The sequence below is a fragment of the Epinephelus moara genome, chromosome 18 (genome assembly GCF_006386435.1).
Source record: "Epinephelus moara isolate mb chromosome 18, YSFRI_EMoa_1.0, whole genome shotgun sequence".
Classification (NCBI taxonomy): Eukaryota; Metazoa; Chordata; class Actinopteri; order Perciformes; family Serranidae; genus Epinephelus; species Epinephelus moara.
Genome location: NC_065523.1, coordinates 24,361,472 through 24,387,542, shown reverse-complemented (window position 1 = coordinate 24,387,542; position 26,071 = coordinate 24,361,472). Strand labels below are relative to the sequence as shown.

Here is a 26,071-nt window from a genome sequence, read left to right as displayed (position 1 = left end):
CACCTCAGCCCTCACCTCCGTCCTTATGAATGAAGCAATGAATGTCAGATAAAAACAATAAAGTCAATCAAGCCTCTGCTCTTCCTTTTATCTTTACTTTATTCACTTTATCCCCTGTTCCACTGGCTCGCAGAGCTGCTGTCTCTCTGATCCGTTCTCTCTTTCATGTTTTGCCTTTCTTCAGAGGAGGGAGACTTTCATGTCCCTTAGCCCTGGGATTAGGGTGAGCTGCTTGGGGAAAAGTAATAAAGCCCCCAGCACCTACCGTCTGCTGCTGGTGGATCCTGGAGCAAAGCCCAGCTCCTGCTCAGCCTGCAAGCCTGGAAAAGCTCACATTTCCTGTATACACCACCCTCACATCCAGCTCCTGTCCTGCCTCCCCTGGCAGCACCAACACATGTGGACTCCACTCTTTTAAACTCGCATAATCTGTGTATCGTGTACATTTTTTTTGCAAATTACACAGATATTTGGATAAAATGTGCAAGTCTGTCACTAATGAGGGAGCAGGTAAGGTTATTCTGGCGCAGGGTGGTCCCTCTAACCTCGAGGTTTCTTTTCCTCTTTCCTCTGCAATACTGTTCACTTCAATATTGCTCATTTCCTTAATTCCTACTTTCCATAACCCCAATTTGTGCCCATGAGCCATGTTTCTGTCTCAAAGGTCCAGTGCGAGGGGTTTCTAGGGATATATTGGCAAAAATGGAATATAATATATCAAGTATGTTTTCTTTAGTTTGTAATCACCTGAAAGTAAGAATCATTATGTTTTTGTCACCTTAGAATGATATCAACATAGGGAGCGTGTCCTTATCCACGGAGTCTAGTTGCACCACCATGTTTCTACAGTAGCCAAGAATGGACAAATCAAAAAGTGGCTCTTGAAAGGGCCATTCATGTGCTTACCATAGTTAGCAGCCGCCCTGAAATGAGCCAAACAGCATGACAAAAACACAGATCTTTACCATGAAACTGCTTAGTTTAGTGTTTTTTACTGGTTTAAATCACCAGGTCCATTTGTGTGGGAGAGGAAGAGACCTCTGCGAATTATTCGGCCCAAGGTAAAAACCTCCTGAACTTCTGGATCTTAAGTTACCAGAGACAAAAGGTGAGCACAGACTAGCAGGTGCTGGGCTGCCAGCACGTCTGTGACATGCAAAACAGCATCGGAGAAACACTGATTTGTAACGTGAAACCGCTTTATTCAGCGTTTTTACTGGGTTAAATCACCGGGTCCATTTGTTTTGGAGAAGAAGAGACCTCTGCATATAATTCAGTTCCTAGTTTAAACCTCCTGAACTTCTGGATCTTAAGTTATCAGAGGCAAAGGGTGAGCACACATTAGCAGGTGCTGGGCTTGCAGACCATCTGTGACATGCAAAACAGCATTGGAGAAACTGATTTGTAACGTGAGACTGCTTTATTCAGCGTTTTTACTGTTTTAAATCACCGGGTCCATTTGTTTTGGAGAGGAAGAGGCCTCTGTGAGTAATTTGGCTCCCGGTAAACAATGAACACTGAAGGAATCCCAACTGGGAGCTCAAGCTTGGTGCATGGGAGAAGTTTCAGCTGGCTGCAGTCTGCACTAGATGCTACTAAATCCTGCACACTGCTCCTTGATTGCTGCATGACATCTATACTGCATCTATAGTCAGCACAATGCAAACAAATAATAGGACTCAAGATTCAGTGAACAGTTTCATAAGCAGAAATATATTTATTGTTGAAAACATAAATATATAAATTATGATTACTGCTGTCTTTATCCAATGGAAGCCCAGAAGAAAAGTAATGAAGGCTTGGTGATAGCGTAATGGCATTTTCTGTAATCAAATAGCTCTAAGCGTGGTCCCTGGTTTACTGAGAGCGCTATCTTACATCGATGTGAATGTGAACAGTGATGAAACATTAGCCTTATAAATATAGCACCAGTCAGCTGATGGTAAATTCACAGGTGGGCTGCGTGCGTGTGTGTGTGTGTGTGTGTGTGTGTGTGTGTGTGTGTGTGTGTGTGTGTGTGTGTAATCTGTGCCATGTTTCAATCAAACACTCCTCATTTGACTTTCACTTGACTCACTTCACAGTGCACGGTGACTCACTCTTTCGCCTTTGACTTCCTCCTTTGAACACGGGTTGGAGGACAACTGTTGTTTTTGCACTGCGTCGGCCTGGTTACACATTCATCACTGTTACAGGAAAGGGTAAGGAAGTAATTGTTTGTTCCATCGGGGGGGCACGGGTTCAAGCCAGTGCCGTACTGTTTTCAGGCCACCTCCGCAGAGCACTCATCATCATCATCTGTCCTGATGGTATGTGGCTGCACAAGGTGTGAGGACCTTCACAGTGTGGAGCGATCAGAGATTTGTTCTCCTGTCAACAGACGAGTAAAGCCTGGCCAAACAAGGAGCCCATTCATGCACTTGTCGATTTGCTTTGCTTGCTCATTCACTCTTTAAGGTGGACTTTGCTCTTTGCAGGCACAGCATGTATGCTTGTGAAGCAGAGCGGGCTGGCATCTTCCTTATCAATGTTGAGAGTGATATAGGTGAAAAATAGCCTCATGTGCAGTGCACACACACACATACATGCACACTGGAGTTGCTCTAACATGTTTTGTGTGATCGGCATGAACACGCTTTAACGTGCTGTTTGCATGTTTTTGTGAAACGCCACTTGTTGCCACTCTTTGGCAGTGCTTCTCATGGCTGCAGAATAAGCTACGCCAAGGCGACTCACTATGAAGTCGCCATGTTTGAGCCACTCTGACACAACAAGCACTGGCAGCCTTCTCTCCCTCGTCTCCCTCCACCCCCTGCCCCCATTTTTGCATCTCTTCCAATGGATTAAATACAGGCATTCAACCACAACAACAGAAATAAACATAATTCCTGCTCGAATATAAGTAAGCTTAATATATTTCATAACAAAAATAAAGCATCTTCCTGTACTGACTCTCACATCTCCTCCTTGCACACATATATCCAAACCATATACAAGACTTGACATCATTCAGATATACTGTAATATAATAAGAAACATGGATGACAACAATAACATTGACTAAAAAAAAAAAAAATTGAGATTGTGATACTGATGGTTACAAAAAACCAGACCACACAGAACTCTTGCATGTCTCCAAGATCATTAAAACATCCTTTTTGTTCTTTCTTTGTACTGGAAGAGACAGAAAGCAAACGTCCACACGTATAAATAGTTTGTAAGTAGCGTCGCATCTTCCTTTTCAAATTAAACTGTACACAGCAAGTGGGCAAAGTCACAGACCACCAGAGGTGTCGGAAGATTTCCTTTTTACTCAGAGCAAACATCCACAAACTCAAAATGTTTGATACTCCATAGTCTTTTGACAAAGAAACACCTCCATCTCTCTCTTTCCATTGTTTTTTCCTTTATTTTTCTTCCTGTGTATGCAAGAGTCACTTAACCAGGGCAGGGCACTTTTATGTTGCCCAGCTGGAGGTCGTCCACCGCTGTTTTGGAGTCTGAGCACCAGATTCCCACGAATGCTTGATCCAGCTGTTTCATCGCCGTTTCTGTTGTGCGTCTTATGCAAACAAAGTCTGTCAAAATGTTCAACACAAATCCCTTTCATCATCTCCCTTCGGCCTCTTTCTGCCCTGCCCGAGCTCTACAGCATCTTTCTCTTTTTCCTCTTAATCAGCGGCAGGGTTTAGTTGTCTGGGTGGGTGGCGTACCACAGAGGAAGTCATCATCACTGGTTACTGTTTTTAAAAAGCACCTTTGGCATTTTATTTATTGTTGTCTGTCTATTTTCAGTCTCTCGTCTTAACAGAAAAGTTTGTCTTTTTAAAACGAAGGTGGCATGGCAGTGGGGAAGAGGACAGAGCAGGTCTCCTGTTGGCGGCGTCCTCTATTTCAGTCCCTCCCACGCTGAAGTCCCTTGGTCTGATTGATCTCACCTCACGTCCACTGTGGGAGAGGCAGAGAGAGCTGAGATCAGTGTCACAGTTTTTACGAACACATCAAATGGGTGACATCATGGAGAGAAACAAAAAAAACAAAAAAGAAGAATTTTGCAGTTTGTGCCCAATTGCATAAATTTCTTCATGCATTTCAAACAAGCTGACACATCTCACACAAGAATGTTCTGAATCATGTTTCCCCAGATTTCAAAGACAGTGATCGGACCAGACGTCATTATGTCCAGTCAAAATATCTGAGCGTCATTGTGAGCGTAGAAGACAAAGAGCTGGGCATGAAACTTTTGTGGTACGATTATTTTACAACAACAAAAAATCTCTTTAAGACAAAGCAGGTGAGAATAATATCAGTCCCTCCAGGATTTCGCAGGCTGTTTTGCGATGAATGATGTTTATTGCCATTTTTTTTTTACAATGAAATTGCGTTGTGTAGTTGTGATGTGGTCTTGGATTGGGAGTGTGTTATTGTGAGTATTCAGTGTTTCCCACAGAATTAGAATCTATGTATAATAGTAGGGAGGTTGGGGGGGGCAGTGACAGCTTAATGCCACCGATCAGCTGATGAGACCGTTCCATGAGAGGCTCTACTGCTGCTCTGCTCGAGTTAGCATAGCATAACGTGACAACTGAGCATTAATCTCACACTGAAATGGTTCAACTCTGTCGTCAAAGCTGTTAATAACCATTGAGTAAAGTTAGCTGTGTGATGCTAGCCGTTAACCCTTTCACCATGTATAAGTGTGTGTGACTCTGTCCCAGGGGCAAAGCGCCGGTCCTGCAGTAGTAACAGAAGTCTCATGGTATCCAAAGAGAGAGAGGAGCTGAGCGAATCAACACGCTGCACGCAGCTCTACAATAAAAATTTCAAATGTGTAGTAAAGTTGTGGTTGTTGTGATCCTAACATCGCAAAATCCTGGAGGGACTGAAATACTGTTGATGATAGAGTGATAAAAAAAAAAAAAAGGTGTAACAAACACACTGTGACATACAGTGAGTGTACCACAACAAAAACAGTGCACACACAAGCACAACACAGTGACACAAAGCAGATGTATGCGGTGCACATGCTCAGCAGGCCAAAACATTAGCATGCAGCATCCGGGCACAGAGCATGGTACTCCTCAGCCCTCCCTCTTCTCACACTGATTGGCTGTGATGTGATTGGTGATGGTGATTGGCAGGCCCTCGTCGTGCCCTGATTGGGCCACTGTAGTGCCAGAAGGTGAGAGGACGCCGCGGTGCTAAAGTCCTACCTGTTCCCTTCACAGCTTTCCAGTGGACTTTGGGCAATGAGTGCAACTTTATTAGGTCGCCAATAAATCCTTGCTGGGCTTTAGCTTTTTAGGTTTCCTTTTGTTACCTTTAGCCCTACGGTGGCCTGAAAACACAAAGTCGGGGAGGGTGGATAGGAAGGAGGGTTAAAAGCAAGAAGCGGGGAGAGAGGCACAACAGCCCTGGGACAGAAGCAGAGAGTGCAAAGATATGACACACTATAAATACTTCAGATGCCTTATCAGCACACATCCAGCGCTTATCTGCTCCCAGGGAGAGAAAGGCTTCAGATCAAGGCACTGGCGGATTTACCTGCTGTCATGCCAAGCAGCCTTTGGACACCCTCCCTTAACACACATACACTTTCACACACGCACACACACACACACAGAGCTTCGTCTAAAGCACAAACACACAAGCTTTACAGTTTTGCAATAGCAGGTCAGCTAACAGGTGTGTCTGTCTGTTTGGAAGCAACAATAGAAAAAGGTCATCCAGTGCAAAGCCAAAGAGCCAGACAGACAGAGAGACCATCAGACAGACATGAGGTGGAAGAAGCATGACGATGCATGATGATGTAGGGAGGAAGGTGCGCCATCAAACTCAGCCTCAGAGTGATTTTTTTGAAAAAAGGCAATGCTGGAACACTGTTTGTGATTACGCAACAATGATATATAAAAACTTTGAGGGTCATATTTACCTGTTTCTGCATCCGAGTGCTCCGCCACATGATGTTGTGACGTGCACACGCACTCCAGGTGGTCTTCTAACCGCACAAAGACCTCTTTCAGCTTGGGTCTCCTCCTCACGTACTCCACCTTCGCCACCTGAGGAGAGGAAGAGAGAAAAGGTTATCCGCAGAGTCAGATCCAGCTCCACCATCACTCTTCCGCCGTGCATGTGTGACGTCTATGACTGCACACACTCTTCACCCGTACGCCAACATCAAGAGGCGTAGCACTGTGACTGATGACTCTTTCATAAACTGATTCATAAAATTGTAACAAAAAAAAAAAAAACGCCAGCCGTCACTTTGCCTTGCCGTGTTTGAAGTGTGACGGCAGCATTCCTCAGACGCTGATGCATTGGGTTCCGCTTGCTGTGTGCTCTATGGGCTGTTGATCAGGTGTGTAAATACTGAATGGAGCGTATGACCCTGTCCAAGCAAGCTCAAACAATGGGAGAGGAGAGATGGAGTGTAGGGGGGGCGGTGTACGCCCTTAGGCCCAGGGAAGGTTTACCCTGGCAGGAGAAGAGAGGCTGGGATATCCCCCCCCCCTGCTCCAGGCCTGGAGCATCCACATCCAGACAGACTCGCACCTAAACTCCCTCGCCTTGTTCTGACATGTAGGCTGGTTTTAAACCACATTAATACTTCTTCATGTGTTAGGGAAAGTGTTGCTTAACATGTGCATGCAAGAAATACACCTTACATGGTCTAATCTAAGCAGTAGAACCCCAGAAAGCGGCCCGTCCAATCTAACAAACACAAAAGCAATGAAGAAATTCCTATCCTTCAGTCCAGCTAACACCCTCTCTGTTTAACACAACAGGCCTGACCTCCGCTTCCCACCCAACAGCTAGTAATGAAAAGGACCAATCCTCGGAGGGTTATGAATAGGCTATGTTGATTAAAGCTCAGATGAAAGCTGAATAGAGAAGGTTGCGTGGAGGTTATGATGATCTTGTTGTGTAACTCAGGGGAGGTGGCCGCATGCTTTTCCCTCTCTGATGTGAGTGCCAAGGGCAGGTAACCTTCACATCCACCGCTGAGGGCCCGGGGGCCACATGGAAACAATATCCCCCGCTTCACCCATCTTCCTGGTCACTGCACGAGAGAGGATATTGGCCGACAATCTCCCCGCGCTCTCTGGTGTTATGAACAACACGATTTTGCAGTCAGCATGAGGCTCACACATGCACAGACGGAGGGGCCAAAACCAATGAGAGGCTTTCCTTCTCCTTCTATCCTGTGATGGCACACTGCCAAGGCTGGCTCTCAGTGGTGAATTAGTCATGCAGACAAACGAACATACCAATCCCTGTCTGATAAAACAAAGTATAATGTTGACACTCACACTGGTCATGTCAGTGTGGTAAGAATGGCTGGAGGGTCGTCTGGGGAGGCTAAAACTGAAATCAAGGATTGGTGGTTTCACCAGGCGCTCCTTTGCAACAGTTTCTTTCCATGGAGAGATGAGAGAGACAAGAGGGAGTGAAAAAAGGGTAAGCAAGCAGAGGAGGTATGCAGTGAGCAAACAGAGGACAATGGTGTCTGGGTTGCTGTTATCGGGCCCTGACAGAGAGACAGAGGGCCAGAGCAGGGACGAACTGCGAGCATGAAGGTGGACCATCACTCCCATTAGGGAACACGAGGGTGTGTGTGTGTGTGTGTGTGTGTGCAAACAGAGGGGGGTTATTTAAGGAAGGGGGAGGAAGGACTGACCATGATCATGACTAGCATTAGATGGCATTCATCTGTTACCTATTAACATTTGGTTTCTGGGTTACCCGCTGGGGAACTTTGTTACACTGACGCTGACAGAAGAGATAGAGAAGTTATCAAAGGTTTATTGTTATCTACCGAAAGTGCAGACGGCATCACAGAGTGACACGGATTTACCAGAAAACAACTGCTTATATTTAATCAAACTATCTGACTGAGAGAGGAAACATGCAGCTGTCTCTGCGGATGGCTCTGCTGTCACTGGTTACGGGAATCTCTGAGCTGAGGGGGGTTCAGGAGCCAAAAGAGTCAGCAGCATCTGACACTTACTACTGAGGCTGATCCTAATGAGTAACACACACACACACACACACACACACACACACACACACACGCGCACACACACACACACACAAACTCTTCTGGCCAAACAAACAGCTATTGACAGACAGATAAAGCGATGGGCCCCCTTGATGAGAGGCCCAGCAGTAGGCTTGTCTCCTTGCCCCTCACACAGCAGGGTTAAAAACACTCCCTGCAGGACACACACACAAAAGCACACTCACACTTTCATATTTGTCTGTGGATGTGTATAATTGTGCTGTGATACCGCTCTGCCCACTTTGTCAACACTCTCTCGTTCTCCTTCTGTCTTGTTTCCAGTTTCTCGTGGAATGGCGGTCTTCGCCTACTATGTTTTTTTCCACTTTAAAACCCATATTTAATCCTCCCGTCCTCCATTTTTAGCCACGTCTTCGCAACACAAAGAACACCGGCTTCCTATCCGGCGCAGAGTCAATGACTTCCCACATAAAACATACATCAGAAAGAGACCCCCATGCTACAACGAGGGGCCCCACACTCTCTTTGTATAAATCAAACCGCTCTAAACTCCCTAGAAATCCGCGGCCCTGAGAAAGAGTCCCCCCCAAGCGGCTGTGGAATGATATCCGATCCAGAGGGTTAGGGTGAGGCAAGGGGCTCTGGGAAGTGCACCCCCTCAGTTTGTCCTCAGCGTCTCCACGGCCCTCCATGTGGAGCCGATTGTCCCGGTCGGACTAATTGGGAATTCCCTGAGCATGAAGCACTGATGAGAGCATGATGGAGGGGAAAGTTTTACTCCGTCTTTCCAAGGAAAACACAACAGGGTTGTGGATGTGCACCGCGGGCCATCGCGAACTGGAACAGTGACAGAATCGAGCAAAAATAAATAAGAATGCATGTGTGTGTTTGGAGAATGGACGGGTGCGAAGAGGCTGAACAAGGTGGTGATTCATCTATCAGGAGGGAGACACTGAGAGGTTGTGCCCCGGAAACAAAAAGCTCCTGTTGAGATGCTACAACTGTGAGCAAGTGGAGGAAAGGTGGGGAGAGTTTTGGGAAGGAGAGAGTGTAAAGAAACATCCTCCGGAATCACAAGAAAGAAAATATGAAACTCGGAAGAAGAAGATGATCCTCAAAAGGACGAGGAGCAAACAACAGATCGGACGAAAACAGCCAAGACAACCTGCTGCTGCCCTCTGCATCCACCCCCTACAACACACACAAAGGTTCAAGGGGTTATCACAGGCAGTGTGTGGAGAAGAGAGGGAGCAAGGAGCACATTCATCATGTCACTCACGAGCCTGCAATGCCAAAAAGTCCCTTCACGGCACACCACTCTCTCCCCACCACATCAGTGTATCACTGTATGTACCTGACCTCGTCATGTGTTGTGCTTCCCTTTCTCTTAGAGACTGAAAGAGTCATCATGCAATACAAACTATCAAAGAATCCAAAAGATGTGTAATCTTTCCATTTTTCCTCCTCCTGTCTGTTTTTATAGAACAATTGCAGATGAAAAAGACATTACACTGAGAACTTAAAAGAGTAAATCAGATTTTAATGAAAGAGAGCATGAGCGATACAATAAATGGGAAAGACTGGCAGAGGGGTAAAATTAGAGAGTGGGAGATGGCAGTGTTGCCGAGAGTGAGGAGGGAGTGAACAACTATTTCGCATAACAGACAATCAGACTCTGAGCGGAGAAGAGCGGTGGAAGGGGAGGATGAAGTCAGGGGGGAAGAGCGAAAGGGAGGACAGGAGAGGAGGAGTGAAGGAAAATAACAGAAATGAAGTAAAATATGATTAAAATACGGCTGCTACTTTTCCCGCTAGAGCTGATGCATTCCAGCCGGTGCGGCAGTAGCCAAACTCTCCGGCTTCTGGCTTGGTCGTAACGCTCCCATGGTCTCTGACCCGCCCCGCAACCCCCGCCGTGCACACACACATTAATACACACACACACACAAACTCCCTCACCCTTCTTCATCTAGTAGAAGAACTGAGTGAATCAAAGGGAAAATAATTCACAGCTGTGAAGGACTTCAAACAGGGGGGCCCCTCATTCCCATCTAACCCCCTCCTCACCTAATCCACAGGACCCCTCAGACGATCATAAATCATGCTCACTGTATCACCGTCACACTGTCTTTTATTTATGAAACACCCCGTAAGTCAGGGTCCCACACAACCGCAGGGCTACAGCTACTGCTTCCCCCAACACCCGGATCTGACCCACTGTCGCTGAGGTAACTGTCAGTGCGTGTGTATATGTGTGTGTGTGATGGGGTCGGGGCCAGGGCCAATGCACGGAGATGTGTGGACCCCCACACTCAGCACTGTGGCTACATCCGGCTGGCCTCTGTCAGCCTCCGCTTTGATCCAGCAGCCATCAACACTTCATTACTCTGCGGCCCGTCTTCCTCTTGCTGCCGCTTCACACAAATGGCCTTGTCCCCGCACTGTGGTGGGCGAGTTTACGTAGCAAAGCAAAGAGCGCTTTCTCTCTCTCCCTCACACACACACACACACACACACACACACACACACATACACACACACAAACAATCTCCTTCTGGGGTTTACACAGATGTGCGCTGACGACCTTCTCTGACCTCTGCAAAAATACTTGTACAAATGCTTCAAGGACCATCAAAAGTTTCCAGCTACTGAACCAAATGAGAGAAACTGAGCTTTACTGTCGGCAAATTACGCCACACTGATTAAATTAAGGCTCCTTGTGAAGTCAACGAAAAGAGTTAGCTCTCCTGTTTGGTTTCTATTTTTGTTAATTGTGTTAATTTAGAAAATTAGAAAGTGCAAATACCATTTACAGCAGAAATACTGTAATTTAGCCTCTTTTTTTCATCATTTTATTTAATTACTTTGCGGGACTCAGGGGTATAATTAGCAGCTCTAGTTTTCTTTTCACTTTCCTTAATGTCAGCCACTCTCGGTGCTGTCCTTGACACAAGAAGAGGACCCCATTTATTGTCAACACTGTATTACACTGCTGGAAAGATGGTCAGCAAAAAGATGCAAATACTTTTGAAATTGGTGCCACATGACCAGAGAAAACTGAGAAAAGGGGTCATGGCATTCCCTTTTGCTCAAGAGGTAGAAAACCCACAACTACCAGAATGCACTGCGCCACACCAGACCAAGAAACACTTCCATAATGAGTGACATAATGCAAGCTTGGCCGTTTATCCACAGGAAACCGGCAATCAGTCTCGTATTACAGTTAAATGGTGAGCTAAAATATGATTCTGATAACATTTTAAATGAGAAAGAGGCAACACAGCAACAGAATCCTGTTTCATATTTGATCAGCACTGCCTAGCTTATCATTTGATCTCATTTTTTCAGCCTCCGTTTTAATACAGGAAACAGAGTGGTTTCTGTTTACAAATTCTCGTATTACAGCCAAACAGTGAACTAAAATATGTTTCTGAAGACATTTTAGGCAAGAAATCGGCAATGAAGTCACAGAATCTTGGTTTATATTTGATCAGAGTCACCTAGTTTTACAGTTTGATCGGAGTTTGGTGTGAAAGAGAGGTGCGGTTCGCTTTGTATCTGTGGTGGCGGACACACAAGAATACAGAAGTACAATCTGTAGTTCGAGCAACAGCCCTAAGAGTCAGCAAAAATTTCAGCTGAGATGAGCAGGGAGATCTGGATGCTGGTAAGTATATTTACAGATACTACCCACATTGTTATGATACAGAGCTGGTTGAAATTTTCCATTGAAAGGATTCCCTGGTTTACCTCACTTGTACACAAATATGATCACACGTATCACATAGTCATTTCTGTACCACTCATGTGGCTTTGTGGATGACGAAGGGGAAAATAATGAACTTAGAGACCAAATGTACTGCAGAAGCCTGGAGAGTTAATGAGTGAGAGGATGAGTGACAGCTCCATTCTTCTGTCTGTGTCATGAGCTGTTTAATCAGCCCCACAGGAAGAACAAACACAGAGGCATTTAGATTCACACACACACACACACACACACATTCATACGCACAAAGACTAATGTGCAAAAGAATGCACATGCTCGTCAAGCTCGCAGACTAACTCTCTTTCTCCGTCTCCCACACACACCTTGTATACTAGTCCCCTCAGTCCTGCCTGTCCAAAATCGCCAGTTGTTTTACGAGCGAGTTCGTCTAGCAAGCCTCGGAGCCAAAAGCACTGAGAAAACCATCAGAAGCACTGGACACAGCTGCAGCTGTCAGCAGACAGAGAGGAAGATGTGAGGAGGATGAACAGAAGGAATACAAGAGACGGAGGTGAAAGACGACAGGAGAGAGTATAAGAGTAGGAGACAAAAGGAGTGTGAGAGAATTTGTCTTGTGCCATGGATATGCTCATTCTCAGAGGTGTGGACTCGAGTCACTTGACTAGGACTTGGAGTCACAAATATGATGACTTTAGACTTGACTTCTGCGTGCATCTAGACTTGGACTTAAACACCAATGTTTCATGACCTCACTTGGACTTGAGCCTTCGCCGATGCAAATTTGCAAATCCAAGGATAGCAAAGGCATGACCCGCCCTACTCTCCTCCGACTGGCTAGTGCTCGTTGCCTGGCTTGTTCAGGTTTAGGCAAGAGGAGCGTGATTAGTTAGGGCAAGAATGTCAGGCTAAGTCAATCAGATGTAGGGTAAGACAGAGAAGGTCATGTCTTCGATATCCTAGCAAATTTACTTCCCCCAAGCCCAAAGATAAAGTGCAAAATGTGCAGGATTAACCAAATATATGCACATTTTAAAAAGCTTTTATGGCTTTTGAAAAGTAAAATCAGCATTACATTTGGTGAAGAGTGCATTATGACTTGTTGAGGACTCGAAACTCAAAGTTTTTTCCACATCATTTCATGTCATATCTAGATTGTAACGACTCTCAGAACACCGGGACACAAAAAAGGCAATGGCCAAAATGTCCTGCCAACCCTCTGTGATAAAACACTAAAATGAAAAGAGTAAAAATGCGGAGGAATCACTTGGATGGAAAACAGAGGGCAGAGCCAAGATGCTGGGGATAGGGGGAGTGAATGCAGTGTCATCGAAAGTGCAAAAGGAGGTGGGATGGGGGTGAAGGAGGAGTTAAAGGAATGCTGGGATGATAGTGTCTGAATACATAAAAACTCATTAAGAATTCAGTTTGCCTCTCTCCTGTCTTTTAATCTCCCCCTCTTTCACTTAATCCTTTTTCTGAATACTGAACCTAATGGCTCTTATCTTTACACCGTTCTCATTTACTGCGTCATTCCTGTGCTGAGGCATGCAAGCAACACACAACACAACAATGTAAATGCAACCTGCACATGCACACGTAAAGTTTTAGCGATACTTTGACACTAGGATGGACTAACGTGCAAGAGAGGTTCAAGAAAAATGCAAAAGAGTGAAAGCAGGGGAAAAGGGAGACCAGCAAAAAGAGTGACTTTAAGATCTGCCCCTTCTCCTCCCTCAGGCTAGTCCTATTTAAAGTTGTCTTTTTTTTATTACCCCGCCACTGAACAGGACAGGCTTGTACAGTACGGGGCCTGCATAGACCCGTTCTCTTTTCTTTTTTTCCTTTTTTTTGGGTCCATAGCATAAAAAAAGGAAAGAGGGAGAGAAACAGAAGAGGGGGAATAAATAAATAAAGGTGCATTTGGACAAATGCATAGTGGCATGAGATGGAAAGAAACACAGCGAGTGTGTTCTTTTCCCATCCTTGGCCAGCAGAAGGAAAACAAGTCAGGCTCAGGGTAGACGGGCAACATTTTTAGCTTTCTAATAAACGGAGGGAGAAGCACAAACTGAACCCCTATTCAGACTAACTGCTGAGAGGACAGACAGAAAAAAAAAATCTTGGCATGAGACAATGTTTCTCACACACAATGTGGTGAATGTCTCCTGACCGGAGCGAGCCCTGACGAATGACCTTTCCAGGGATACAACGCCTCTCGGCCCCCCCTCGCTTGCGGCTAGAACCGCATGGAAAAACGTCCCCCCCTCCCTGGTGAATCCCTGCCCACCACGCCTGAAGGTCCCTCTCCACTCTGTGTGCTCATTTTGTCCTCAGTGTCATCAGGGGGACACAGACAAAGTCGCATGGATCACGACATTCCAGGAATAGCTGAATCTAGCCTTTTAGTGTCTTGTGCGCCCTCGTCGGTGTCTCTCCATCCCGTCCTCCTCACTGTGATCACAGACAGAGCTCCTATTGAGGCACCGACCGTCTGGCAGACAGGGAGACAGACGAGCTTGCATGCAGACAGACACACAGGGTTGTGCTGTATATCAGAGCTCTCACCGCACTGTGAGTCAGCATCTCTGACCATAAACCCTGTGCCCTGGATGCAGTGCCCTGCGCCCTACAATGGCCGTCTTGTCAGTGCAGCCTTACTGTCTCTACTCTACTCTCCTCTAAAAGAGGAGAATACTGAAATCTCCCTGACCTGTGCCAGTGTGCCGAGGGGAAGGAGGTAGGCCCGGTTGGTATTTGTTTTATTACTTTTCTGGTCTATTGAGACGGCATCTTTAAAACCCTGCATGATGTCTCAGTGCCCATGGCCGGACAAGATCACAATGATTAAAGACACAACAGAGTCCAGAGATAGACTCAAAGAGAAATACAAACAAAGGCAGAGTGTTCCAGGCTATCCTGTTTATGCCCTGGTTGTCTCTTACAGAACAGAGCACATAACTCCCATACCTCCAAACGGAGCCATGCACCGGCTAACAGTCTGTAGTGTAAATACAGCAGAAATACGACTCAGCTCCAGCCATGGTGTCTCCTCTGATCCTGAACAGAAGGACATGTTTTCAAGCTGCCGATGCCAAAGAGCCTCTGAGAACAGTGCAACCCCTCTCTCTGTCTCTCTGTCACCTTGTCTCCTCCAGGCTCCCTGCTTCCAGAAAAGACAAAGGGCCAAACAAACAGAGAGCGGAGGAATAGCTGTGCAGTAGCCGGTGACACTCGGGACATTCTCAAGGTACAGGAAACTGTTTCTCTCCCTCTCTCTCTCTGTCTTATATCTGGCAGAGCATCCCTCTCTGGTCAACCCTTCAACAGATGTCCTGGCTGAAGGTGCCAGCAACCCTCCCTCCCTGTCTTCTCTCTCCGCTCCTTCTCTTCCTCCCTCCCGCTGTCCTGGCACAGCCGCGCTGGCCTCTCGCCAAACATGGGATAGAGTGGTGAGGGGAGAGGCTGGTGATCGGCTGTAATGGAAGGAGAGAAGGGAGGGGGCAGTGGAGGTAAGGTGGCCACTATTTGGGTACTGGCCAAGGAGGCTCAGAAGAGAGGGGTGCATTGAAATGAAGAGGAGCTGTGAAGAAAAAGAGCGTGAAGGAGGGCAGGTTTACCCAACCCTACCTCTCATATGATTTACTCAGTGAGAGGGAAAGTAGTGGAAGTGAATGTGGGTGTGCCTCTGGAATAAATGAGGTGATTATGATATTGTGTAACCTTGATTTGACTGTAAGGATAAGGCATGTCTTTTCTGCAGTGCAACAGTACAGGTGTGTGTGTGTGTGTGTGTGTGTGTGTCTTACCTTAACGGTGCGGTGGTGCTTGCGGGAAGGGTGGCAGCGCATGTTGCTCGTGTTGCAGCAGCCCGTGCATCGCTTCACCTCCACACAGGGCGGCCATATCAGGAAGTTGGCAGACGTGGGATCCACCTGGCTCCTGGGGATCTCGTAGATCACCGTCCGCGTCTTACACACCGCCGGGACCGCCTCCTCCACTGGAAGAAAAGACGGGGAGAAGGAGTCCAGTAAATGCACTCGGGCTGCATGAGTGTTCAGTGACACATTTTCCAAATGCAAGCGGCGCGTGCTGATGTATTGTTGTAATTCAGTCCCAGCTGCATTCATGCATTCCTTTACTGCTCGTTATTTGATGACTCACTTGATGTGGGAGCTGTTCGTCTTACCTCATATCACACCCAACTTTCTTTAAGGCTGTTAAGAAGACAAGCTATCCAAAAAGCTGATCTCATATCAGCTAAGGAGCTTTGGGATCAAGTCGGTGAGACAGAAAGAGACTGCTCCTTTGTTCAGAACCCTCACTGGGGTTAATGCAGCGTGACTAGGCCAGAAAACCTTTATGTCCGCGGGTGGGAAATCTAATAATGGCCTTTGACCCTGTATGCCATAGTGAAAAGAGGCAGGCAGTAAGCATTCATTTCAGATTTAATGCTCTGACAGGCACCCTAACCTAAAGATGTGACACAGAGCATACAGTACGATACCACTACGTCGTAAAGATGACATGTGCATGCACAGAACGTGAGGGCTTTTGTGGACAGCTGCCAAAATGATACACTGTATCATACACTTCAGATATGGCGCACATACATGAAACACAACCAGGCACTTCATCCTGCGCTGCTTTAAGTGCTGCGCTGCTGGGAGGGATGTGCAAAACACGCAGCCAGTCTTAACACACACATCGTGCACTACATGGTATTCTCCACGCCTCGATCAGATATCGTACCGCGTGGCGTTTTATGAAGAAATCTGACTGAGAGCCCAGGCGAGCTGCAACTTGAGCCCTGAATGCCTGGAATTTCCACGCTCAAGGATATATTTCTCTCCTGACGCGTGTGTCTTAGATCTGCAAGCCTCTGGCCAATTAAAAGGCTTCATGTCAGACGTCCTCGTCAACCTCACACACCAGTCTCGTTTCTCATGATTCCTTGATTGCCATAAATGCTGGGTAGACGTCTTCATTAGGGTTCCTTTTATCCACAAAAAGCCATATAAATGCCACTAACTATTAGCTTTGTTTGAAATTAGTGTAAAGTGATCGGTTTCATCTCCTGAGTACTCACGTGTCAGGGGGTTGATATTTAACATACTGTAGAGGTTATTTTTAGGGCATTGTGACACTGTAGTAAGTTGTGCCAAGTTGTGATGTACATAGCGCCAAATGTAATCATGATGCAACCTCTGAGCCGCACAGTGAAACATATAGTCTTCATTCCGTCTTACCAATGCTCCTCTTGCGTCGGCTGTGGAGCTGGGAGCTCTTCAGGTCATTGTAGTAACCATGATGATGGGAGTAGTTCTTATGGTGGTTGTGGTGCTTGTGGTGCTTGGGCTCCTCGATGACATTGTTTCCCGTACCTCATCAAAACAGAAGGCAGCCACATTAATGATGTCACACATGGAGAGGAAGCAAACACAAAAAGCTTTTTCAACCAATAAACTACTGATCTGTTGATCGTGGCTGCAGCTTTAGCAGTGCTGACTGTGGCGGACGGCTTGCTAGGCCTCACCAGACGGCTATTGATGTTTTTTTATACCCCCTTCCACAACTAACAATGTGTTGGTTAGTCACACAACCATAATGAGATGGTAACTTCCCTACTGGCTTCTTGTGCTGCATGTCACACATGCTTTGATTCCCTGAAGGGCTTGGGGTTCCCTTCAGTGTGCTGGCTTGAGGGGGCGACTGCTGATGATGTCACAAATTGAGGTAAACAGTCCAGAGTACACATGGTGCAGCCAGGAGGCACGTATTACACAGACCTCTGTGTAATTGCAAGCTTTGTGTGTCAGCCTCACTCACTCATTTGGTTGAACTTTCCCAGCAGGAATAAAGTATCTAGACGCAGGTGAGTCAGCATGCTCTTTCGAAAACAACCAGACACACAGCGGACTAAAGTGGTCATTTGACAGGTGGTACTCAGCTGCCATTATCCCTGCACCTAATTAGTGGTTTCGTGTCTCTCATTTACCTGAAAATGTTTGCTTTTTCAATCATTCAGCGGCTTGGAAAAGTACACGTTTTGTTATGCTGCAGTGGTAGCTCCTTAAGACTCCCTAACCCCAGTCTAATATAGCCAGCTCAGCTTATTCACAGTCATGGTCATCTGATAAAGCTTGCTTGTTTTGGTCCCCACCCAGAATATGAGGTGGATTACAGAAGAGTGCCAGAGCAGCTATAAAGCGATAAAGCTTGTTCCCAGGATCCTGCCCTTTCCCAAAGAGCAGAGTATGTGAGTGTTTGCTAAGTGGGTGGGTCTACCTGTCTGTAGGTACGGCATACCCACCCACCTGACTTACACAGTCCTACACCTGTAGGTTTCACATAAAGACACACTACACAAACTCCTCTTATTATCCTCCATAACATGCTAAAACCCAATGTACACGATCACAACAAAGCTTAGCCACAGGCAAACACATTCCACTCATGCAGCTCCTTTGTGCTCTGACCAGAGTCATCTGAAGGGATTTCCTCTACCTATACACGATCCACCTCTGGGGTTGGTTGTTTATTTGCTTTTGGATGCCTTTTTTCCCCAAGTCTGCTCCTTGGTGAGAGTGGAGGGAATTTCCTTCTAGTCTGTCTAGCAGTCAGTCAGACAGCCAGCGACCCAGAACCAAAGGTCCTCAGAAGGGAAGTGCTGACTGCAGCTGGGGCCTGGAGTTAAAGGAGTAGGTAGTTTGTTTTATTGTGTGACTATGCTGAGTCCGAACAATCCCTTTAAAACACTGAAGTCACACCAAAAAGGGCTGTCTGTTTGGGAAGTACTGAGCATACAACTGGATAAATGAGACTTGGATTATACTGCATAAGTTGTATAAGAGAATCAATATAGTTTTGCTGTTGTTTAATGTTCTCCCTTTTTGGATTCTTGGTTCACCATGGAGGCATGCGAGAAATACGTTACATATTTACTGATATACAAATGGTCCTTTGGGTCGTGAATTATTTCTATAAACGACTGAGCTATCAGTCAGTATCAGTCAGCATACAGACACACATTCACAGGGCAGTAGCACCAAATTCCAGGCCCTATGGATAAACAGTCTCTGTGGGCCCCCTGCCCTTCCTCTCTTGATCCATGTCTCTCTCATGCAAAGACAATTTGCTTTCCATCTTTTTCTTATCTTTCTTCCTTTCTTTTCTTTTTTGGAAACCCTATTTCCCTTTGTTGGGAAAAGACGTCTACATTGGCGCTCCAGCAGCAGCTTATTCAGCTCTACCTGCGTGTAGTGCGGGAGTAGACTAAACCATTGTGTGCCTTGACCAGGTGACGGCCCCACGAAGCATCCACTATTTTTTATACAAAGTCACAGTGCAAGTACAAACAACAGTAGAAATACAGACAGAACAATACAAGACGCATAATTAGCACCATAGAATAGGAAGCACCGAATTAGTCATGACTGCATAAATGATCCCGCTTCAGAAATTGTTTCAGTTTGAGTTTAAAGTGATCGAAATCAGGATCCAGTTTGAGTTCTGAAGGAAGAATTCCACGGACAGAAAAAGCTGTTTGTCCAAATGAGGATGTACACAGGGGAACCTTACAGTTCCCACTGGCTGCTCCACGTGTTACTGAGCCAGAAGCTCTAAGGTCACTGAGCACCTGGGGAGCCTGATGATGTAGGCATTTATGGAAGAGTTTGAAATTAGCAAAATTAATGAAATTAGCAAAACTTAACATATTTAGTTTCTAAAGGACATGACAATGATGTGCTCTTATTGGCTCGATTGTATATCATCATAAGAGGCTTAGTTATTGTAGATTTTGCCTGTGACCAAACTTTTCATTCCAGGCCCTGGGTAATCAGTCCCACTTTCCCCCCACTACGACACCCCTGCACCTACACATACTGTATATATCTCGCACAGACTCTCCACCTACACTGTCTGCGCTGTCAGGTGGACTCATTGTGACAGCTGGCTGACTTTCCTACCTGACAACCTTTTAACACTGCAGGTCACTGACAGAACTCCCACTGTGCCTCCTCTCGCTCCACCACACCTATCCCTCTCTTCATCTCCCCCTGTCAGGAGAGGACAGGAGTGAGGGAGGGCGTCACACCGGTGACCACCCGGAGACAGTTTGTGTCAGAGCTGACATGGGCATAAAGAAGTCCTTCATGGGCTGCGGAGTCCTTTTCTCAGCACAATAAAAGGACCTTTCTGTTGGTGTTTTCTTTAGAAGGAGCACAGGGAGAGGAGGCGATCAGAGTGATCGGGCAGGGAGATGCAGGAAAAAAATAATAGGTAAGAGTGAGGGGTTTGCTCCTCTGTTAGTTCCAGGTGACTAAGAAGTAATAACACGCCCGGAGCGTCGTCAAACTGAGACAAGAGAAAAGAGGACAGGAGACAGTCTCTCGCCATGAATCAGGCTTTCATGACTCGCAAATTACTCCCTCCATTAGCTGAGGGCCTCGGCTCCCTCCCTTTACTCCTCCTCCTCTTTCTTTCTTCCTCTATTTATACAATCAGCCAACATGTTGTTGACTCCTTGTAATAAATGCCTCCATCCGTAGTTCTTCTTTCTCTGTCTCCTCCCTGCTTCTTCATCGTCAACAGTTACATGGCTGAGTTGACAAAAATTTAGTTTAGGTTATGTGTGCAAAATGTCGTCCCTTTGGGTGTGAAAGGTGGTGGGAAGCACAATAACTTTGTTTTTGCAGCACTGGAGGTTCATCGGAAGTGCTGCCAACTGTACCAGAGGTAAACACTCTGCCAGCTTGTCGGAAACAAAGCCGATTGCACAACAACTTACAGCCTTTCTGAGTGAAGTGTAGCAGGAATACAACCTCCAGAATCCTCCTGCTCCCTCCTCCACCTCTGCCCCATGCCAAGAGTCAGGTTCCCTTTTCTGTCAAAGTCCTTCACTGAGAGAGATAAGAGCAGGCAGGCCGAGGGGCCGCCTAAGGAGAGAGACGGGGCTGGAGAAGAGGAAAAGCGAGGAGAGGAGCACCTCAGGGGCCAGACAGCCATCTGCAGACTTCAGCAGGGTCATCTCATCTGTCAGTCAAGCTGAAGACACCATCCTCGCAGAACACATAGACTCACACTGCGTGAAATGCACAGCCGCGAGATAAGGCCCCGCAGGCCTTCCCAGCAATCCTCAGTCACACATATGTATGTCCTTTCAGGCTGAGTTATAGAGTCATCTCTCCAGTGACAAGAGATCTCAGATAATAACAAAACACTGTGATAACAACTAAAACAAAATAATCAAGGGTTTCCTGGCTGTGACCTTCAAAACACAACATGTCAGATCTTCCATGTTCAAAGGTTTAAAGCAACACCTCATAGACACCTCTCCTTTCACCTTCCCTTATTGACATGCTATGCCATGTACAGTCCAGCCTATACTGGTAGCTTTACTGTCCCAGCCATCTGCAACAAAAGCTCTGAAAATACCCCTCCGGCTGGCGTCAAAGGTCTTTTAATGGGCTGGCCTGGGCCGCCGAGCCGGCCGTCAGACAGATTTATGTCCTCGTAATAATAATCAGCCTACTACTGTTACCCCACGAAACATTCCTCTGTTTGAAGAAAGACATGTTAATTCAATTATAAACACCTCTTCTCATGCTAGAGGCGCTCCAGGGATCTATTCTAGGCCCAGCATATAGTGAGCTGATTACTGTTGTGGAGAGCAGGTTGATTTGATTGTGAATTAACAAATTAAACACACGCATGATGTGAGGCTATTACTACTGTGGCCCTAATTGACACGTCCGTCAGAAAAGCACTGGTGTGGCTACACAGAAGAGTACTTCTCCGCTCCTAATGTTGCTTTGCAGAATTTAAGTGTTGAGGCTGCTAATGAGCTATGACCAGCGAGGTAGCTTACATCATTTACTGTTAAAGCAAATTTAGTAATTACCTATTTCCATCAACAAATCTTCAGGAGAGAGCCCTGAATTTGATATATGGCCACAGCCTGTGTAAATAGAGGCTCATGTGAAGGCAAACAGCTTCTTCCAGCGCACCATTGTAACTTAATCTAAGACAGCCCGAGACAGACCGGACCGCCGCCACAGAAGAAGCAGCACCTCCAAGAGCCTGAAGCCGAAGAAGCTCGCCTGACCTGCGAGCCGCTGTCTCTGTTTACAGGGCAACATATGTGGCATATGTGGTCGCTATAAAGTCACTTTATTGCAGCAGCTGAACGAATATTTGCAAAAAAAAAAGCCTGCCAGTGAAAGTCCATCTTTGTCACATGTGTACAGTAGACGCACCTCTCATGGTTACTGCTTTGTCACGCACGCCAGGGCTGCGCTAAGCTGCACAGATCCCTCCTGTGCAATGCTGGAGTCATAGCTTCACTGATTCCCTGCTCAGTGTAATTAGCAGAATGTGCCAAAACAACAGGTATTCCTGTTTGTTCACTAAATCCGCTGAAGCTGCAGGATAGGCAAAGTCTCCACATCTTATTTGATCAAGTGCCACTCAAACATCAGCTTACTTATGCCCAAGGGTGTAGGTTTTGTTCTAGCATTGGGGGAACACATGTAAAACAGAGGGTTTCACCATCAAACACTTAATTTCATGCATCAATTTATGTTGTAAATGTCTATAATTTTGTCAAAACTTTGTCATTTTGGGGGGTGGTCAAATGCACATGCTCTTAATATTAAGGGGGATGTGTCCCATTCATCTTCCATGGAGCAGCTCCAGACTTTATACTTGATGACATCACACGTTTGAGACTTACTCCTGTGGTTTCTGGCTTTGAGACACACAAATATTGATTGTACTTTCCCAGGCTGTGGAAATAACATATTGGAATCTTAATTTAGATGATGACAGGTCTATTTTAGATAATGACCTTTGTATACATTTATGCAATAGTTATCTGACTTCATCCTCAAGCCAGCACACACATATATAAATGGAAAGTCCCCATACCAGGTAAGTAAGACAGCTATATTTAAAAGTGATGCCACAATAGAGCAAAATTCTACAGCTAATAAAGGCATCCTGCTTATGTAATCATGGCGCAGCTGTTTTTCGGACCACCCTGTAATACGTGTTGCCACATCAACGACAGCAGTGTCACGTGTGGAACAACGTCCAGAGCATCATGGCTTAAAAGTGTAACTGTGGGTAAAAGTATCAAGAGGCAGAATTTACCTACGGAGTCAATGTCCAGTAGCCGCTGGAGGTCGCTGATGCTGTGGATTTCACTGTGGGACAGTCTGTCTATCAGCTCCTGGGGAAACTCCACTTCCTTTACAGGGGGCGGTGGGGGGGCGACAGGAAAAAAAAATAAACAAGAGATGAAGGTTAGAGATGTGTCGGGTCAGTGGCAAAACGTGTGTGTAATTGTTTGCCTGTATAAGTAAACGTGCTGGGTTTAAACAAGCACCAGGAAGATCAGTGCGAGAACAATTTTGCAACTATGTGCCAACTACAACCAGCAGATCAACCCCCCTACGCACGGGGAGAAGGTGGCGCTGAACCTCCTTTAGAAATTAGACAAGTTAGGTAGAGAGTGCTTTGCACGGGGGCAAAACTAAATGACTGAAGAACAATATATCATATATTTTTTATTGGGGTCCCGTGGTGAATTCGGCACCCAGATGAGATTAGAATAAGCACAGTTTCCCTGTAAAATATCTATTTTCGTTTTTAAAGAACCCCACTGCCTTTACCTGGCATGCAGGTCAATGATTATGAGAACTCTATCATGAAACGTGAAAATTAGTTAATATTACCACTGCTTTGACTATTAATGGGATGCCGAATTATTAAATAGATGCCAATGAGCTCAAACCGACTTTAATAATTGTTTTATTAATCATATCCCCCTGCTGTTAGGTGAAACAACATTAAACCGTCTATTTTTCTAAAGGACTTTGGCACTGTTCTCTGCCCGTGTGAACGGCAGCTCGCCACACCATGCACTTGTTGCGGTCTTGCAAGCACCTCAAGTTGAGCAAACCGTGCAGCCTTACAGGAACAGTGGCTATTTATATCGCCCGCAGCGGTTCCCATGAAAGCGCTTAGCCCAACCAAAACGTTTGCCCAGTTGGCTCGGGCTACAAACAAATTTGGCACAAAAGCCAAAAATAACTACGATGTGCGTCCAAGTGCAAGACGCGATGTTGGTGCTCAAAAGCGCGTAGTCACTGACCCTCATGGTAACTGGAGCTGATATGGTGTTTGCTCACTCTTGAAAATATGATTTCATATATTCACCCTGTTCTTATAATAGCCTCTTAGTCTGACCTGCCCTTAGAGTGTGTTCATTCAAATGAAGCATTGCTTTAAATTATGTAAGCTCATAATCTTATCTCCAACCTAATTACAGGCTTTAAATTCAAACATATTGCTCTGTAGTTTTCTGTCTCTGGGCATCAAGTTGCGGTGTGTTGCTGGAGCAATGCGCGCTCTGTGGGAACTTTGCACCCTCACAGGAATAAAACCCCGCACCACTGCGTGTGACATGGCACCAGAGGGACACAGTCTATCCGTCCTGGTAACTTTACCTCAGAGGTGGCCTGCAGCAGGTACGTCGTCCACAGCAGGAAGTAACAAAGTGCGGCTCTCATCTCCCTTTAATTTAGATTTAACCCCGAACAAGAAAAAGGTGGTGTTCTGTAGGAGCCGCAGAATCGCTCCTGGCCCCACAGGATCCACAACCATCCCCTCTGGGAGAGGAGCCGGGGTGTCAGAGCTTGCTACGCGGGCTCAATCAGACTCCGTCTTGCACTTGCTTCTAACTGTGAAAAAGGGCTGAACAGGCTGGACGCTGACTTATTCACATTGGACTGCGTCCTCTTGAACAAGATCTGTGCGGCAGCTCGGCATAGCTCCTCAAGCGCAAGTGGGACATTCCCATGAGACAAGTCTGAAGCGCATTGCACTTGTCCTTCACCCTCTAAACAAAACAAGCTTCAAACTTCACCCCCACTTTAGTGAAATATCAAGCAAGAAGCGCGGCTGTTCAACTTAAACAGAATTAAGACTTTTTTTCTATGATGGTATTTAATAGTCGTGGAGAAATATAATCCAAACGTGCAGATCCTCTTGGGGAGAAAAATCACAGGGGAGAAAGTTGTCCGTGCTGTGCTATCCAGAGTCTGTCTTGCAGCAGTCTGCACAGGTCCTTAACTGTGTAGGACTCTGGAGTGAATGGAGTCAGAGCGCCTCTGAGCCGCTGGATATAGACAGCCAGCAGCTCCGTGCCCGTTGCGCCTCCCCTCGCGTTTCGGTGATCGTGCATCTATTCAGCGAGGGGAGCTGGTTGGCTGGTTGGATGACTTAAGACTCAAGAGCATGTCCCCATCCCCCCCTCAGTGTGTGTGTGTGTGTGTGTGTAGGCTATGCCCCTCAGCAAAGAGCTCATTCAGAGATTAAGGCTGTGTTTGATGACTGATTATCACCTATTGGAAAGGATGCCAATAATTATGGACAAAGTGAGACACAGAAAGGATGAGGATGCTGATGAAGATAAGACACTGTCCTCATTCCTCATTGTTAATAATTAGCTTTGTTTGTAACACAAATAAGGATCAGGGGAAGTCAGTGATTACATTTTTTATTAAATCACTCAGGATGATTTTCAGGATGTAATCAACTTTGAGCAAAATGTAGAAGATGGTGATCATTATCATGGAAGTGATGACGGTGGTGACTCATGATGTGTCATGATGATGAGATCTCTTTGTGCCTTTGAGTTAAAAACCCATGTATGTATCATGTCTGCTCATTAAGCACATGGAAATATGTAAACATGTCTGTAAATGTACATTGTGATGACTTAGATGACGCCCATTTTACACCTGTGTGTGTGTGGGCATGATTTTGGGGGCCACAGGAAGCAACTAGTTAACAGCAGGTTAACAACAGACTGGTCTTAACTTGTCGTGGGGAAGCTGGAGGCCGTGCTGTGCTGGGAGGTCTGGGAGGAGAGCCTGAGGGCCTGATAAACGAGACATACCAACAGGAGCGGAGACACAGACAGAGACGGCGTGCACGCACATTACCAGCCAGAGGTGACAATCAGCAGGGAGCCATAGGTCAGCCAACCAGGTGGTCTCTCCCTCCACCTTGTCCATTCAGCTGGATTGCAGAGCGCGAGGCCGGCCTGAGGGCGTTGTGGCTGGAAATGCTGCATGGAGGAAGCGCTCCAGCAGCTGGTGGAGTAATTAATGTCACTATTTTAATAGGCCTGTGAAGTTCATTTCAGGATGGTACCGGTGCTGTAAAATGAATGTAATAATTTTTATTTAGAAAAAAATGTCCCTCTGCTGAAGCCATTTACTGAAGCCTCTTCTTTAAAATTAGGGGAGAACGGGGTT

At 46.1% G+C, this 26,071-nt stretch overlaps 1 protein-coding gene across 2 annotated transcripts; it reads right to left on the bottom strand.

The window, feature by feature from the left end:
- Nucleotides 1-1,692: 1,692 nt before the first annotated feature.
- Nucleotides 1,693-24,924, bottom strand: pdgfab (platelet-derived growth factor alpha polypeptide b). Of its 2 annotated transcripts, XR_007571600.1 has the most exons (7): nucleotides 24,257-24,924; nucleotides 22,899-22,995; nucleotides 16,994-17,128; nucleotides 15,554-15,744; nucleotides 5,933-6,059; nucleotides 5,214-5,338; nucleotides 1,693-3,948 (listed from the first exon to the last, which is right to left on the bottom strand). XR_007571600.1 is itself a non-coding variant. In XM_050069513.1 (6 exons), exons 1-6 carry the CDS (start codon nucleotides 24,317-24,319, stop codon nucleotides 3,935-3,937), a joined length of 627 nt encoding a protein of 208 aa, XP_049925470.1. In that variant the 5' UTR covers nucleotides 24,320-24,921; the 3' UTR covers nucleotides 1,693-3,934. The 2 variants fall into 2 exon arrangements, 1 of the variants encoding a protein (XP_049925470.1); XM_050069513.1 differs by lacking the exon at nucleotides 5,214-5,338 and having other exon boundaries at nucleotides 24,257-24,921.
- Between the last annotated feature and the right edge of the window lie 1,147 nt (nucleotides 24,925-26,071).